Source organism: Carettochelys insculpta, chromosome 22 (assembly GCF_033958435.1).
Source record: "Carettochelys insculpta isolate YL-2023 chromosome 22, ASM3395843v1, whole genome shotgun sequence".
NCBI lineage: Eukaryota > Metazoa > Chordata > Testudines > Carettochelyidae > Carettochelys > Carettochelys insculpta.
Genome location: NC_134158.1, coordinates 13446318 through 13462211, shown reverse-complemented (window position 1 = coordinate 13462211; position 15894 = coordinate 13446318). Strand labels below are relative to the sequence as shown.

Here is a 15894-nt window from a genome sequence, read left to right as displayed (position 1 = left end):
ACTGGCTACCGCCCGACCCCGACCCAGCATCCCCCCGGCACGTACCACTTCGCGCACTGGGGCTGTGTAACCCATAGCGAGCAGTCATAAGCAAGAAGAGCCCATCCCCGAGGATTCGAGCATTAGAGACTTGGAACCCCCATATCCACTAAGGGCAGGTATTAAATTAGGGAGCAAAAGTGTGAGGAAATGAGGTAAACCCCCCCTCTTTTGATTTGGTGCATTCCGAGCTGGAACAAGTCGGCCGCTACCATTACTGAGAGGACAATCACCCTCAAAGAGCAGCTCCAATTCCTCTGCTTTTTAAAGACAGTGGAAAGACACTAATAATATATTAGAGATATTATGACGCATTAATTAAGTAAGGAATCAGTCTGCTGAAGGTAGCCAAGAAGCCAAATGGAACAACCCCCCCGTTTTCACAATAGTATCTTCCTAACTGTCTTTTTTTTCTCCTCAATGAAAAGGTCCCCATCCGCCTTCTCCTTCTCTCACCCCTCCTGCCTTTATGCGGGCTGTACCATTATTAGCAGCCGCAGGGGAGGCAATGGCAAGCTTTTCCCATTTAATCTATCCGAAAGCCAAAAAGAGCAATTGTTCGCTCTCTACATGTATCTCTAGACTATGGAAATACAAAGAGGAGCACGGAAAATAAGACTAAGTCAGGTACTTTCAGACTCCCTTCCACCCTCTAATCCATAATGAGTTCGCCCAACCTATTCTCTCTCCTAGCCGAGAGGGTGGGCGATACTATCAAAATAGGGGTGTGCACGTATTGAATGGAACCGAGCATAGAAACAAATAAAATATGAATCAGGATGTATAGCGCAATTAACTACACGATGTGATTACAAGTTGGAGACGTGGAAAATTAAAAGGACTGATGAGAAGCGGAGACTGTCCATTCTCCTCGCTCACACAGAGAAGGTAATGGTTTGACGGAGAGGGCCAAAAACCGTTGGGCGCTACCACAGAGCAAACCGGGAGGGGGGTATGTATAATCTCTGGACTCCAACATTTATAAACGATAGTAGCCAATCGATACCATTTTCTAAGCCCTACTACCACTTAAACAATAGGTTTTGCGTGGGGAATTGTAAAACAAAGTCACCCGTTGAGGGTTGATAATGGTTTAATCCGCAGACGTCTCTGTTCGATTGTTGGCCACTACCATAAACAAAAATGGGGGAAGCAGATTTTTTTAAAAAATAGGTTTCTGCCCAAATAAATAGGGTGAAAAGTGGTCAAATGGAATTTATGGAAATTTTGAGGAATCCACTTAACACCACGAACATGGCGGGAGGCGGATCCATAGAGGTTAATAATGGTGTAGTCCACGGGCGACCGATGGAGCCCTCCACTAACCACAATAGCGGGGTTCCCGCAAACCGAGGACGAGGGGGATTAGAGACATGGACTGTTCCTGTCTAGGCTCCACCCTCCCCCATCTTGCAGGAGACACCTCCCCCACTCCCATTACACAGGAAACCCTTCGCCCAGCCTGCCCCCAACAGCCCTCCCCACCCTACAGGGCGCTCCTCTGCTCCCCCCTCCCTCCCCCAGTCCCCCCACCTCCATCTCAGCAGCCCCCATGGCCCCCCATCCCTGCACCCACCCCCATGCGCCCACCATTAAGGTGACCGACTGGCCCGTACTCAGGCCCTCCGAGGTGGGGGTGGGAGCACCTGTGGCCGCCACTTCCCCGGGGCTTGGGCCAGGAGTGCCCATGGATGGGGCTTCCCCAGGGCAGGGGGGTGCCGGCTCCCTGGGGCTTGGTGCAGCCGGGAGGAGCTGCCCCTCCACCCCCCATATTTGGGACAAGGCGATGTGTTGCCCTGTCCATCATACACCCCTCACCAAAGAGCTATTCCCGCCTCCAGCCCCATCCAGCCCTTTGTTCACCCGTCCTACACCCAGCTCCTCATGCTCCTCCGGACAACCCCACACACCTCTCCAGCCGTCCCTCCGTCGTGCACCTCTCCATCCTCTTCTCCCCATCCTCCACAACCCTCCTCCCCCAGACCTCCCTCCGTCACCCAGCCAGCCCCTCATGGACTTTTCCATCCCCTGACATCCTCCCTCCCTCCTCCCTCCATTCCCCTACACACCCTCCCCTCTTCCAGCCAGCCCCACACACATCCGTCACTCTGGGTGCTATCAGTCTCTGATCTTGGTTGGGGTGTGCACAGCAGCCCGCACCGTTGGGAGCCCTGATCTCAGATGTGGCTGGTAGGTACTAATGCAATCCAATGGCCTGCCCTATGGAGTCCGTGACAAAGCTGCGAATGAACCCAGGAATTCAGAGCTGTCTCCCAGCACCAGCCCCCCATTACTCCCACACCTTCCTGTCTCATCTCATCCGCCTCCAGAGCTCTCCTCCTAGCAGAGTCCCAGAGCCAGCAATCCCACAGCCTCCAGACCATATGGCCATGCAGTGCAGGCTGACCAGTGTGGGCATCTGTTCATTGCTGTAGCTGGCAATCAGATGAGTCCCCTGGTGCCCTCTTTATATACCTCACAATGGATAGGGCTGGGGAATACCCAGGCCGTAGAGCTTGGAGACAGGATACCAGACTAAATGGGCCCATGGGTCTGATCTGGGAGAGGAGGAGGAAGGCCATTATAAAGAAGCTGTGGATCAATTGTTCTCTGCAGCTCCTGAGGGCAAGGCAATGGCAAGAAGGGAGATGGAGGTTAGATATTGGGAGAAACTTTTTATCAAGGTCTTTCAGCTTTGTAATCAGCTCCCAAAGGCTGTGGGATCCTGGTCACTGGAGTCAGATGAGGTCAGACAAACACTTGTGAGAGAAGAGCTTGTTTGTTTGGTCCTCCTTCAAGCAGACGGGACTGGATCCATTGACCTCGCAAGGTCTCTTCCCACCCAACATCTATGAATTTGTGGTGTTCAGCAATGGCTAGTAAGTTTCCAAAAGTGACTGGTATTTTTTTTTTTTTTTTTTTGGAAATAGCTAGTGACTTTAGGCACCTTCTAGGGCTGTGGTGTCCAACCAGCCGCTACAGTGGCTACTGCTATCGTGAATAAGCCACATTATTCAGAAAATATATTTATTGTTCAAGACAAATAGCCACACTCAACTGGCCAAATAGCCACATGTGGCTAGTGGCTAGCACGCTGGGGGGAAGGAGGGTCCTAATTTCAAGGGCTTTCTGAAAACCAGGCCCCCTTTAAGGCACTGTCCAGAGGACAATTAGAATAATTGACCAGCATCTGATGAAGTGAGTCTGTGCTCACGAAAGCTCATGCTCAAAACTTTTCTGTTAGTCTATAAGGTGCCACAGGACCCTTTGTTGCTGTTACAGATCCAGACCAACACAGCTACCCCTCTGATACTAGAATAATTCAGGCTCTCAAAGCACCAGATGTTTTTGTAAATCGTGAAATCAGCCAAACCCAGCCTCCTGCTCTGAAAAGTATACAGTCAGCCAGCCTACGGTTTCAAAAGTGGATAGTAAATATTTCAAACATGGCTGGTAATTTTCTCAAAAGTTCCTAGCAAATGTCCCAGAAATTACTGGTGCCTTTAAAAGCATCTACTAATTTATAAACAGTTAATACATTTTCAAAAGTGGCTAGCATATTTTTAAGAGAATACTGGTTGAACCTCTCCAGTCCAGCACTTTCTCACCTGGCAACATCCATAATCCAACCACTTTTCATTGGTATGGCCAATTTCCCACGGTCCTATAAAATTTGTTTACAGCCACCAGTTCTGGCTGTCAGGGTTCTGTGCTGTAATTTACTCTTAAATGTTTTCTAAGAGCCCAAGAAGCCGTGGAAGGGTCAGTAACGCTGCTAGACAATATTGATCTGCCAGGCTCCAATAAATTCTCTTGTTCAGCACCGGTCAGATCCCCAGGGTGCTGGACTGGAGAAGTTCAACCTGTATTATTAGTTTCAAAAGTGACTAGTCAGTTTAAAAATTTCCCGTCAATTTTCTGAAGTGGCTACCATATGTGTCAAGAGATTAGTGTATTTTCAAAAACTATTAGGGGACATTTTACAATGATTCACACCTATTAAAATTTGGTAGGTTTTTTCTTTTAAAAAACAGCCAGTAAATTTTCAAATGTGGTGCTAGTCAGTTTTTGAAAACAGCCGGTCAGTTTTTCAAAGGTGGCTAGTATGTTTTCAAATATGACTAGTAGATAATTTTAAATGAGAAATTTTCAGAAGTGTCTAGTAATCTTTTTAAGTAACTCAAAAGTGCCTAGTACTCTTTTAATGACTAGTACATTTTCAAAAGTGGCTAGTAACTCTTCAAAACATGGCGCTCATCAATTTTCCAAGTCAGCTGGCCAGTTTTGCAGAAGTGAGTGGTGCATTTGGAGAAGTGGCTGCTCATTTTCCCCCCAAATGCATTTTTAAGAGCCTAGATCATTTTCCTAAAGTGGCCACTACATACCCAAAAGTGGCTGAGCACTTGCAGTGCCCCGATTTCTATCTCTCTGAAAACCAATCCCTTTTGTAGACATTCCATGTTGTTTACTCAAATCCTGAGTCTCTTTTGCATGTCAGTCAGGCCAGGATTTTTGGCTGCTGGGTGCAGCGGTGGCTGCAGGGCTCACCCCATCTGACCTGTCAGCCCCCAGCCATTACTCACAGTCCTTTCTCGATTCTTCTCAGCCACCCCTTCCAAGAAAACACTGTGCTCTCAAAGCCAATGGGAACCAACCTGCTCTTGGCCTGGGGAACTCCCTGCTGCATGAGGAAGCTGAGCAGGTTCCCAGAGGGACTCTGCTGGACAGAAACGGAGGTGTTTGGGTTAGCACGTGTGTGTACTCGTCTGTGCGGCTGCACTTCCAGGAGAAACTCATCCACAATACCACGTTCATTTCCATTTTCTGCTGTCGATTTTCCCATTTCAGGCCACATCCCCCTTTGCCTCCCATTTCCAAGGATCTGCTTCCTGTTTCCAGCTCTCTCATGCCCAACAACCCCAGCCCAGTCAGACATGTATGCAGCTTTATTCTGACCTCTGTGGAGCAATGACCAGTCCGGTGCAGCTGGATGGACTGTGGGTGGCTGCATGGCCAGCAACCCCTGTCCTGACCTCGAGCCCCATTTTCAGAGCTTGACATGCAACGCCGGCTGTGACAACTTCAGCCCTCCCGAGGCCGGCTCGGCTCTCAGGGACATGCCCTGCAGGGCCATGGGCTTGGTAAGTTCATTCTTTCATATGTAGCAGCACCAGCTTTGGAGCCATCTGTAGTTTGCCCGTAATCGTGGAGGTTATATAGTCCAGCATTTGTACCCATCCACAGGCTATTTTGCCCTGACATTCTCCTTCCTTCTCCCCCCGGGCTTTTCAGCACTTTTCCTGAGGGAAAAACACCCAGACGATCACTGAGCTCCACCCTCACCTCCCAGGGAGGGATCAGGCCTGATTTGCAGGCAGGGAAATTGAGGCACAGAACATGAAAATCTGGGACTCCCCTGCCCATCCCCCTCCTTCACATAGAGAAAAAGATTGGCCTCCTTGTGGTCATCCCCCGCTCAACTCCTCTGACTCCATTCCAACCTCAGGCTGCAGTGATCAGGAAGGATATTTCCCCCTCCTTATGCCCAGTTGGCCAGATGGCTTCTGGAGTGTGGATTCACCTTCCTCTGAAGCACAAGGGATTAGAAGTGATACACCGGAGGGGCTGGGGCAGTGCTTTCTGAGCTGGTCTGAAAACCCCTCTGGCTACCTGCTTGGCTGGTGTGTCTGACTCCAGGGTTGCCAGGTTTGAGGGCAGGAATGAATTTTCTCCAGAGCAAACACCTTCCCAGCAGCACAGGGCTCTGATCGCCTGCTGGGTTAATCCAGGCAGATCTCAGCTAATCGATTCCTGCCATTGCAGAGGCATCGAGCACAGCTGGTTCCACCGTTTCTCCCGTGTGTTGCCCATGTCACACAACAGTTTAGTCTCTGGAGGGCTCAGACTTTTGGTCTAAGTCGTTGGGCTCCAAACAGGGTGAGATTTGCCAGCCTGGGCTATTCGTGCCTGATCTAATGGTCCCATCTGGCCTTGGATAGCAATTTCTGAAAGCCAGGAGTACATTCCTGTCGGGAGGCCCAGGACTGGACTCAATGACTTCTCGAGGTCCCTTCCCATTCTCGTGTTCTAGGATTCTGTCATTCTCCAAAGGGGCGAGCAAACCCTGACCGACTGTCTGCATTCCCAGGAGTCCCCCTGCCCTGAATGGGGGAGTTACAGACACGGTCAAAGGAAAAATCTCTCGGGTGACATTGTGAAAAGAGCCCTGCCTGGGTTTAGACATGGCTCAAATTCCCAGTGGTGGATTATGCTGCAATACCTCTGGGACTGGGGATTTTGGAAGGGAGACAAGCGTTCCCAGCACAGAACAGCTTTCTGCCGATAAAACCGGGGCTGCCAGTGAGCTTGTCAGGGTGACATCAGTGGAAAATATTTTCTGAGCACGAGCCCAGATTCCAAACAAGGCCACATCCAGGCTCAGGCCAAGAAACTGAGAGTGCTGGAAGCTTTCGAGAGCCAAAGAGCTCAAAGCCAAGCCAGATGGGGTTGATAGAAACTCCTTTCCATTCTGACCTCTTCTTGAAAAGTACAACCGTGTTTTCACAAAACAAGACCAGCCGATGTGTGAGGAGGGGAACTTCCAGCTGCTGGGAGCCTATGGCCCAATATGGTGCCTGCAGTTCAAGAAGGATGTTGGTCGGTCAGGGAGGGTCGGAGGAGAGCCAGGAGGGTGATCAGAGGTCAGACACCCCACCTCAGAGTGAGGGACGCCAGCAGCTTGGTCTAGTTAGCTGACCAAAGAGAAGGGGAAGGGGCGATGCGATTCCCAGCAGCCTGTAAGTACCTGTGTGAGGGACAAAAACGTGGTACTACGAGCTTTGCAATCTTGCAAAGAGCTACTGAGATTCACAGAGCCCCAGAGCAGAAGGGGCTCCCGTGAGTGTCTTGCCTGCCCCGCTGTATGCCACAGGCCAAAGAATAGCCCCTCCCATCATTCCTGGGGTAGAGCATGTAGAAAAGAAGGATCCAGCCTGGCTGGATTGAAAACCAGCAGTGACGGGGAATCAGCACCTCGTTCCAAGGCTGAGCTTGTTCAGCTTTGACTTCCAGCCATGAAGTGGGGTTCAGCCTTCCACTGCTGACCTGACAGGCCCCTGGCCGCATATTTATTCCCCACCTTGGTACTTCTAGCCTAGGACTGGGTCGCCTGGGGCCAGAGGGGTGTGCATTGTCAATGAGGGCAGGGCCTCTTGCAGGAAGCCAGCTGTATTTGAGTGTAGGTTGATAGCTTCCGTTGGCCACCTGCTCTTAGGGTAGGACCCTTCCCAACAGCCACTGTTAAGTGGAGCACAGGCTTGTCGGTCAGCCAGAGCTTAGTAATAAAGCTGTGCTGGCTGCGTTTGAGGAGAGAACCCAGGAATTCTGGCTCCTAGACTCCTCTGTTCTGACCACTCCATTCCACCCCACTTCCAAGAGAGTCCTGACCCCAGCCCCCTGCCCTAACCCCATTCTCCTTACAGAGCAGGTGGTATCTCAGCACCAGGAGAGCTCTCCCTCTCTGGCACTGAGACGCAGCTACCTCTGGGGTGGAGTAGCAGGAGACCAGTCGCATTGCGGCAGCTCGCAGGGATGAAAAGCTATGAGGGGACGAGGTTATTCCAGGCATGCTTGGCTCAGGTCCTGCTGGGAGTCTGGACATGGATTGCTGTCTCTCTGTCAGCCTTCAGGTTAAGTAGGTCAGACCCGTCAGAATTTGGCAGGAACAGCACCATGCTCTGCGGCTAATTGTACATGAGGAACCATCCTGGCTTCCAAACCAGCCCATCCGTCATTCCCCAGGAGCTCAAGGTCATACAAGAGCACCCAGGTTACCTCTGCGCTTGTGAATAAAAGTGTGGTGGGTGGTGGGGGGGAAGGCTTCTCCTGATACTGAGGTGCAGCCACCTCTGGGGTGGAGCATCTGGGGAACAGCTGCATATAATGCCCATGAGGATTACTCAACCAATGCTGATATGCAGCCACCTCTGGAGAGCGGGGGAGGGGGGACAGGAGATCACCCCCATGCAGTGTTACCCAGTAATGTACAAGAAGTCATGCAGACTGGCATGATTTAGCTTGGTGATCAGTTCCATTTTTGTGGTCCTGGTTCCCTTCCTGAGGCTGCTGTGGGAGCTAAAATGCATCTGACGGGCCAGTGGCCTTAAGTGGTTTTATATCCGTTGTTTCGGCAAGTTTATTAAGAGTCCCTTAATGACTCTCCTGCTAATTAGCTTGCCAGCAGAGACAAATGAAGACATTCAACAGGAAATATCTAGAAGGACAATACAAAAGTTTTCTTTGGATTGATCTGGCCCAGGGAATGGGACATGGGGTCTTTCCCCTCAGCAGCTCCTGTCTGCACAGGGCAAGGGACTGGCTGGATGCAAAGGTTTCATCCATGAGGCTGCAGCAGCCCCTAGCACTTGGGCTGGGATTAGCAGCTATTCTGCTTTTTTTAATATATTTGCTGGTTGAACCTCAGTGGGGAAAGGTGGCTAGAGCAGGGACCCAGGACTTCTAGCTTCTCCCCCCTGGTTTGGTGGTTAGCGTGAGGAGGAGGGAAACCATAACAGCTGGACTCCAGCCAGAGAACCGGGGGGGACAACGAGGGGGAATTCTGTGGGGCTTTTTCGCTCCGTTCCCTCTCAGCAAAATAGCTCCTTTTTTCCCACACCGGGAGTCGAACCCGGGCCGCCTGGGTGAAAACCAGGAATCCTAACCGCTAGACCATGTGGGAGTGAGTTGCACGTACTTCTGGCTGAGCCGGCCTGGGACTTGGCCATGGGGAGCCTCAGTGCCACCTATTGGCAGTTCTGGGGAGTTACTTCCATCACAGGACAGCCTCAGACACCCCTCAACTCCACGCCCCTCTCCGCGTGGCTCCTGCCTCACTGCTAAAAGAACCCCCCCCACGGCTATGCAGGCCACCACAGCCTTTGCTTTGTGCTGAGACCTCCTCCCACCCCCAGAGATTTCACCCTACCCAGGCACACACGCTGCTGCCCTGAAGATACTCTTCCTTGTTCCCTGCCGGGCGGTGGAGCTGTGAATTCACGCCCATCCTTCAGTTCCTTCCCCAGGTCGCAGGGGCTAGAGATGAACAGAGCTGGGCGCTGGGTTCCTTTCTGCAAAGGGAAGGGGATTAAAAAAAAGTTTGACTGTTCCCATACCGGGAGTCGAACCCGGGCCGCCTGGGTGAAAACCAGGAATCCTAACCGCTAGACCATATGGGAGCTGCTGAGAGAACTTGTATCACACACAGCCCGAAGCACGAGGCAGCTGAGCCACCTGAGGCTGTCACCAAAGTACTATATCAGGTGCCAGAGCAGCGCACCTCCAGGCTCAATTGCTGTGATGAAACCATCCCCACCCACAGGCAAAACAGGTGGCTCTCATGCATTCCCCTTGAGCCCCACTATCCCTGGTGGATTTCCAGCCTGCTCCCCCTCCTTCCCACCCAGCTAGGAGGGGCTCAATCTCCACCAGGGGACTTGGGGGTGCGGAGCACAGTACAAATATTTTTCATTTGTCTTATTTGAGACCCTCAATTTTCAAGGCATGCAGCATTTTGTAGCAATTCCTGTCCTCCTCTCTCAGTTGCTGCTGTTCTGGGGCATCCATCCAAGCGGAACACACGTCGAGTGGAGGGGTTGGGTTAATTTGCCACCTATCCCACAGGAGCTCTGTGGCTGAGGGGGGGACAGAATCCAGTTCCCCAGGGGAGCAGTCACTTTGACATCAACTTTTCTCTTTTTGACTGCCCCTGCCTCAGCACATACCTTCCAGCTAGGCAGGGTCCTTCTGATAACAGCTGTCTCTACTTGTTCTTCTGCTCCCCATCCTCCAAGGAGATCCATCTGTGCATTGATGGAGGCAGGGTGCCTGGGGAAGACACAGCATGCAGTCATATCATGAAAAACTATCTCAGTGTGCATTAGGGGCAGAGTTAAGGTGATATGGTAATCCTTAATTCTTGCAAGAGCTAATATTTCATGTCCTTTTTAACAGCATTCTTTTGGGAGGATTGGTTGGTTGGTTGTTTGGTTGGTTGTTTTAAAGAAAATTGGAAACAGAATTTGGCATCATCTCGATACTCCCATGATTGCCCCAGAGTATCTGAGAGTGGCAGTATGTTGGCATCCTCTGTGTAGACCAACACAAGAGGGGGAGAGACACTGTCCTGGTGACTTTCACAGAACCCAGCTGTCAGAGGAGGAAAGGTGAGACACAGAAAGCATGACTACCAGTCCAGGCTCTGTGAGCCCCAACCCTTTGTTCTGCCTCCTCCCAAGTATGACCCTCTCTGCCTGACCCTGCCAGCCTGGCCCCATCCCCGTCCTGTCTCTTGCCTACCCTGGATCCTGATCCCAGTCCCACTCGCCCACCTGGATCCTGAACCTGCACTACACACAGTGCCAGGGCTGCCATGTCCCATGTCCTGGCCATCGTGGGAGGAGCCAGGCTCCATGGGTGATGTATGCGGGCTGTGCAAAGTGGGAAGGCCAAAGTCCAAAGCAAGGAGGCCTTGAGTGAAAGGGGGCACCCAGCATTCCCTTAGGCTGGAGCCATTCTGCTACTCCGCTGTGCAGCCCCTGAATTTCTCCTGAGCGGCTGCCCCAGTGCTCAGCTGACAGAAAACACTCACAACACTTGGGGGTGACGCAACATGACCCCCTGTGCAAACGGTGTGACCCCTGTGCAAATGGCCCTCCATGCAAAAGGATGTGGGGTGACCCCACCCCATGAAAGGCCATGATGCTTTGCCAAGGGCCCAGGCTCTGCCTGAAGGGGCCAACACACGTCCTCCTGCCCCTCCGGGTCCTGCGCACGAGGCCCTTTAAGCGTTGCCACGGCAACGGCAAAAAGGAAGAGGAAGGAGACAGGATGCAGCCATAGGAAGTTATCCCTGACGGATGGGCGGCAGGGCCGGTCAGAGCAGGAGGTTGAGCAGAGGGGGCGGGGCTGGTGGTCTGGCTGCTGCTGCTTCTAGGGCTCCTGGGTGAGAGGGGCAGGGAGATGAGGCAGAGGGCTGGGGGCCCGAGAGGGTTTTGGGAGCCGGGGGCTGGGCGGAGAAAGGAGGCTGAAGGGGAGGGTGAGCTTGCGGGGGCTGTAAGCTGAAGAGGGGGTCGGTAGGTTGGACATGGGAGCTGGAGGCAGGGGATGGAGAAGGTGGAGGGCGAGGCAGTTGGGGGGCTGGAGGCAGAGGGAGCACGGCTGTCTGAGACGGAGGGGCTGAGGGTAAGGAGCACAGGTGAGGGGAGGGGGCCTGACAGCAAGAGCAGGCAGGGGACTGGTTTTGGGGGTGGGGTGAAGGGCAGTAGAGCAGAGGGATGTGGGGAGATTGACAAGAAGGAGGCGCACTGGAGAAGCTGAGAGGTTGGGGGCTCTGAGGGGAGGGGGCTGGGCTACGTGGGGGCTAATAGGAAGATAGGTGGGTGTGTGGGAGGAGCAGTATTTGAGGGGGTCTGAGATGGGGGTGCAGGGCTGGGATTGGGGGTGAGGGGCTGAGAGGTGGGGCAATGGGAGCCGGAGGCCTTGTGGTGTGAGGACATAAAGTCGGCACCGTGAAGGGTCCTGGCAGCCTCGAGGGCTCATGCTGTTCTCCCCCCACACAGGCCAACGGGACCATGAGGTGGGCAGGCAGGAGGGGCAGCAGCCAAGGCTAGGACCCTCCCCAGGCTCCCCGCTCTGGCATCCACCCAGGAGGTGGCCCCGGCGAGAGGGGATGGGACCACTGCTGGGGGAGGACACCAATCAGGTGAGCATGGAGCCAGCCAGCAGTGCCCCCCAGAGAGGATGGGCCCAGACCCCCTCCCCAAGCCACCCAGCCCAACCCTGGGGCTGGATGGGACCTGTTGCCTGTGTTACATCTAGGCCTTCTCTCAGCAGGGGCCAGAGGTGGGGGCCGAGCCAGCAGGATGGGGGCCCACCGCAGAGTGGGAAGCTGAGGAGCCAGACAACGTAGATCCCGTGCAAATCCTGACACTGCCGCTCCAGGCCCAGCAGGCCATGGGGAGGATGGAGGAGTTTGTCTTTAAGGTAACTGGCATGGAGCACTTTGGGGAGAGGCTGGGAGCCACAACTCCTGGGTTCTCTCCCTCACTCTGCGAGGGGAGTGGGATCTAGCGGCTAGAGCACAGGAGGGTGCAGGGAGGCAGGACTCCTGGGTTCTCTGCCCAGCCACAACTTACACAGCGGCTCCTGGTGACCTGTAGCACATTTGTGCTCTCAGTTCCAGTGCCAGGACTCCAACAAGCAGCGATGTGGGGCCTGCTGCTGGGTTAGGCAGCACTGCCTGGCCAGAGCAGGCCTGGGCTCTACATTTTGCAGGCCCCCCAGGCTCCTGTGGCAGAGGAGGGGGAAGGGAAGGGCTGTTCTCAGGACCCTCCTACTCCATGAGCTCTTCATCTGCAAGCAGAGCCACCTGTCTGTCCTCCTCTGCCTCTCTCACTGGGCATTCCTGTCCGGTTATCCACCTGTCCATCCATCACAGAGCATTCATGCCCATTGGACACTCATCTCCATTCATCCATCCATCACTGTGCAGCTCCATCCACTTATCTATCCATCCGTCTGTCTGTCCATCCATCATGGAGCACCCCCGTCCATCCATCTGCCCACTGGGCATTCCTCTCCATTCATCCACCCATCAGTGCGCATCCCTGTCCATGTATATGCCCGTCCATGTGTCCGTCTGTCCATCATTGGGCGTTCTTGTCCGTGTATCCCTCCATCCGTCACTGAGCGTTCCTGTCCATTTGTTCATCTGGGAATCCGTCACGGCAATTTCCGTTGTATGTATCCATCTGTCCACCCACGACTGGGCATTCCCAACCATCTGTCATGGAGCAGTCCGGACTATTCGTCTGTCTGTCTGTCCATCCCACTGATGCTATCCCTCCTCTTCGCCCCCACCGTCTCTCTGACTGTGCAGTGCCTCTGGTCCTCGCCTGTCCTGTTCCCCTGGGCCTGAGGGGGTCTCCTTGGGGCTCAAGGTGTTCTCACCTGGCCCTGGGCCTGCTTCCAGGGGATCCGGGCCTGCCACAATGGGCTGGCAAGATGCCATTGTGACTTCAGCAGCTGTGCTGCCTGACACCCCTCCCCCGAGCATGCCCATGACAGCACCTGAGCTGGCCCAGGTGGCATGGCCCCCCAGGGTTTCTACCCAGCCATGCCAGGGCCCACCCCAGATGCTCCAGGGAGCCAGGGGAGAGGACTGGTGCACGGGGCCAGAGGAGGGCAGAGGGGCTGGGGCATCATTGGGCTCGGTGTGTAGGGCCAGCCAACCCCACTGGACCATGGGGAGCGGAGACGGGAAATCAACCAGAGATGCCAGCACCAATACTGAGGAGGAGAAGGTCTGGAGAAAGGCAAGAAACTGCCAGGGCTGGGAGCCAGGACTCCAAGATTCTCCCCCTGGCTCTGGGAGTGGAGACTAGTGGGTAGAGTGTGTGGGGGCAGCTGGGAGCCAGGGCTCCTGGGTTCTCTTTGGCTGTCTCCCTACAGGTGTGGGAGGGGCGCTGGAGGGTCATCCCCCATGATGTGCTGCCTGACTGGCTGAAGGACAACGACTTCCTTCTCCATGGGCACCGCCCACCCATGCCCTCTTTCCGCGCCTGCTTCCGCAGCATCTTCCGCTTGCACACGGAGACCGGCAACATCTGGACACACCTCCTCGGTCAGTCAGACCCCGGTGTCGGGGGGTTCTGGGGGCACTGGGTGGGAGCAGAAATAAGGGTTAGAGGGTGCTCTGCTGCAGGGAGCAAGATGGGGTTCAGCAGGGGATGCTTCCCTGGCAGTCAACCCGACCCCCTCGCAGCACTAGGGGGCGCTGTGCTGCAAGGAGATTCCATGTTTTAGGTAGCTGCATCTCAGCACTAGGGGAGCCATCCCAGGGTGGTGTGATACACAGCTGTTCTCCAGCTGCCCCGCCCCAGAGTTGGCTGCATCTCAGCACCTGGCAGGTCATCCCCATGTGGTGTTGTGTGTGACTGTCCTCCAGCTGCCCTGCCCCAGAGGTGGCTGCATTTTGACTCTTCTCTTCTCCCATTCCAGGCTTCCTCTTCTTCCTGGTCTTGGGCATTGGCTACATGTTCAGCCCCAACATTAATTATGTGGCCCCCATCCAGGAGCGTGTCGTCTTTGGGATGTTCTTCCTGGGCGCCATCCTCTGCCTCTGCTTCTCTTGGCTCTTCCACACAGTGTACTGCCACTCCGAGAGCGTGTCCCGCACCTTCTCCAAGTGAGCACCTATCCCAGGGTGGGGCACTGCCAGGCCGCACACCTGGGTTCTTCCACTCACCACGTGGGGAACAAGTGGAGTCTGGGGTGGCTGGGTGGGTGCTAGGAGCCAGGACTCCTGGGTTCTCTCTACTGCCACCACAGGCTGGATTACTCGGGCATCGCGTTGCTGACCGTGGGGAGCTTCGTGCCCTGGCTGTACTACTCCTTCTACTGCTCGCCCCACCCCCAGCTCATCTACCTCATCATTGTCTGCGTGCTGGGCATTACAGCCATCACAGTGTCCCAGTGGGACCACTTTGCCACACCCCAGTACCGTGCTGTGCGGGCAGGTGGGTGCCACTCTGCTCCAGAGGCCTGGATTAGAGAGCTGTGGGCAGAGGGAGCTCAGAACCTGGGTGGGGGTGGGTGCAGTGGCCAGCTGACAGTGGGAGGTAGGGAACAGCTGGGGGCTGGCAATGGGGAGTAGGGAACAGGGTGAGCATGGAGCCAGCCAGGCTGGCAGTGGGGGCTAGCCATAAAGGCTACCTGGGGTCAGGGACATACGCTGACCCCAATATCTCTGCCCCCCGACAGGTGTATTCCTGGGCCTGGGCCTGAGTGGGCTGGTGCCCACCCTGCACTTCATGATGGCTGAGGGCCCGGCCCAGGCAGCGACGGCTGGGCAGATGGGCTGGCTCTTCCTCATGGCGCTGCTCTACATCCTGGGCGCAGCGCTGTATGCCACTCGCATACCTGAGCGCTTCTTCCCCGGCAAGTGCGACATCTGGGTGAGCCCCCGTCTGCAGCATGCTGGGAGCCAGACACCTGGGCCATCTCTGGCTCTGGGAGAGGGGCAGGGACAGGGGCAGGGGCAAGGGTCAGAGTAGTGCACAGACATCTAGGTTCCCTCCAAGGTCTGGAAGGAGAGTGGGGTTAATGCTCAGAGCCAGGGGGCGGGGCGGGGAACCCAGACACCTGGGTTCTTTCTCCAGCTTTGGCCCAGGCTCTGTGCTCTTCCCTCTGGGTGAATGTTTGTGGTACTTACACCCTGTGTGTCCCTTACCAGTGCCTTGGCCACTACTTACCCCTGTCCTGGGAGGCTGGGAGGGGGGGCTGAGGAAGGGGAAGGGGCCTGGTTTGCCTCAGCCTGGGGAGGTGGGCAGGGCCAAGCTCACCCACCCCTCTCTCCCCTGCAGTTCCACTCCCACCAGATCTTCCACGTGCTGGTGGTGGCGGGGGCCTGTGTCCACCTCCACGGGGTGTCCCAACTCCAGGCCTTCCGCTCCTCGCTGGGGGGCACCTGCACCGAGAGCCCTGTGCTGTGATCCCCGCCCCCCGACCCTGCTGTCGGGGGCGCGGCACCGAGCGACCAGAGCCCACCCAGGGTCCAAGCAACCAGTTCCTACCCAGAGGACGTGGCTCTGGGCGCTGAGCAACCTCACATGGGGACGTGGTCTCAGTCGCTATGAATGAGTGCCACCACTGGGGGGCGTGGCCTCTGGCAACGACCGAGCGAGCCTATTTCCAGCCAGCCAATCGCGCCAGGCGAGGTTGCCGCCTGTAACACCAACTGACCAATTGCAACACTGGATTCAAGGTCTGCCCCACCAACCAGTCCAGTCCTCTGCAAGA

At 55.1% G+C, this 15894-nt stretch overlaps 1 protein-coding gene and 2 non-coding genes across 3 annotated transcripts; 1 reads left to right on the top strand and 2 right to left on the bottom strand.

Annotated features, from left to right (window-relative positions):
* Positions 1–8704: 8704 nt before the first annotated feature.
* On the bottom strand, positions 8705–8776 carry TRNAE-UUC (transfer RNA glutamic acid (anticodon UUC)). Its single transcript has one exon. It is a non-coding gene; the product is annotated as a tRNA-Glu (tRNA).
* Positions 8777–9200: 424 nt separating this feature from the next.
* TRNAE-UUC (transfer RNA glutamic acid (anticodon UUC)) lies at positions 9201–9272 on the bottom strand. Its single transcript has one exon. It is a non-coding gene; the product is annotated as a tRNA-Glu (tRNA).
* Positions 9273–11695: 2423 nt separating this feature from the next.
* Positions 11696–15894, top strand: LOC142025073 (adiponectin receptor protein 2-like). The gene is made up of 7 exons (XM_075017534.1): positions 11696–11797; positions 11929–12078; positions 13546–13717; positions 14095–14281; positions 14425–14612; positions 14857–15050; positions 15459–15894. The coding sequence occupies exons 1-7, from the start codon at positions 11765–11767 to the stop codon at positions 15585–15587; spliced, it is 1053 nt and encodes a 350-aa protein (XP_074873635.1). The 5' UTR covers positions 11696–11764; the 3' UTR covers positions 15588–15894.

Excerpts from the sequence above, each read along its gene's own strand:
- LOC142025073 (XM_075017534.1), top strand. The coding sequence starts at position 11,765 with ATGGGACCACTGCTGGGGGAGGACACCAATCAG. Across the intron at positions 11,798-11,928 it reads TGGGGGAGGACACCAATCAG|GGGCCAGAGGTGGGGGCCGA; the intron begins GTGAGCATGGAG and ends TTCTCTCAGCAG. Across the intron at positions 14,613-14,856 it reads GTACCGTGCTGTGCGGGCAG|GTGTATTCCTGGGCCTGGGC; the intron begins GTGGGTGCCACT and ends GCCCCCCGACAG.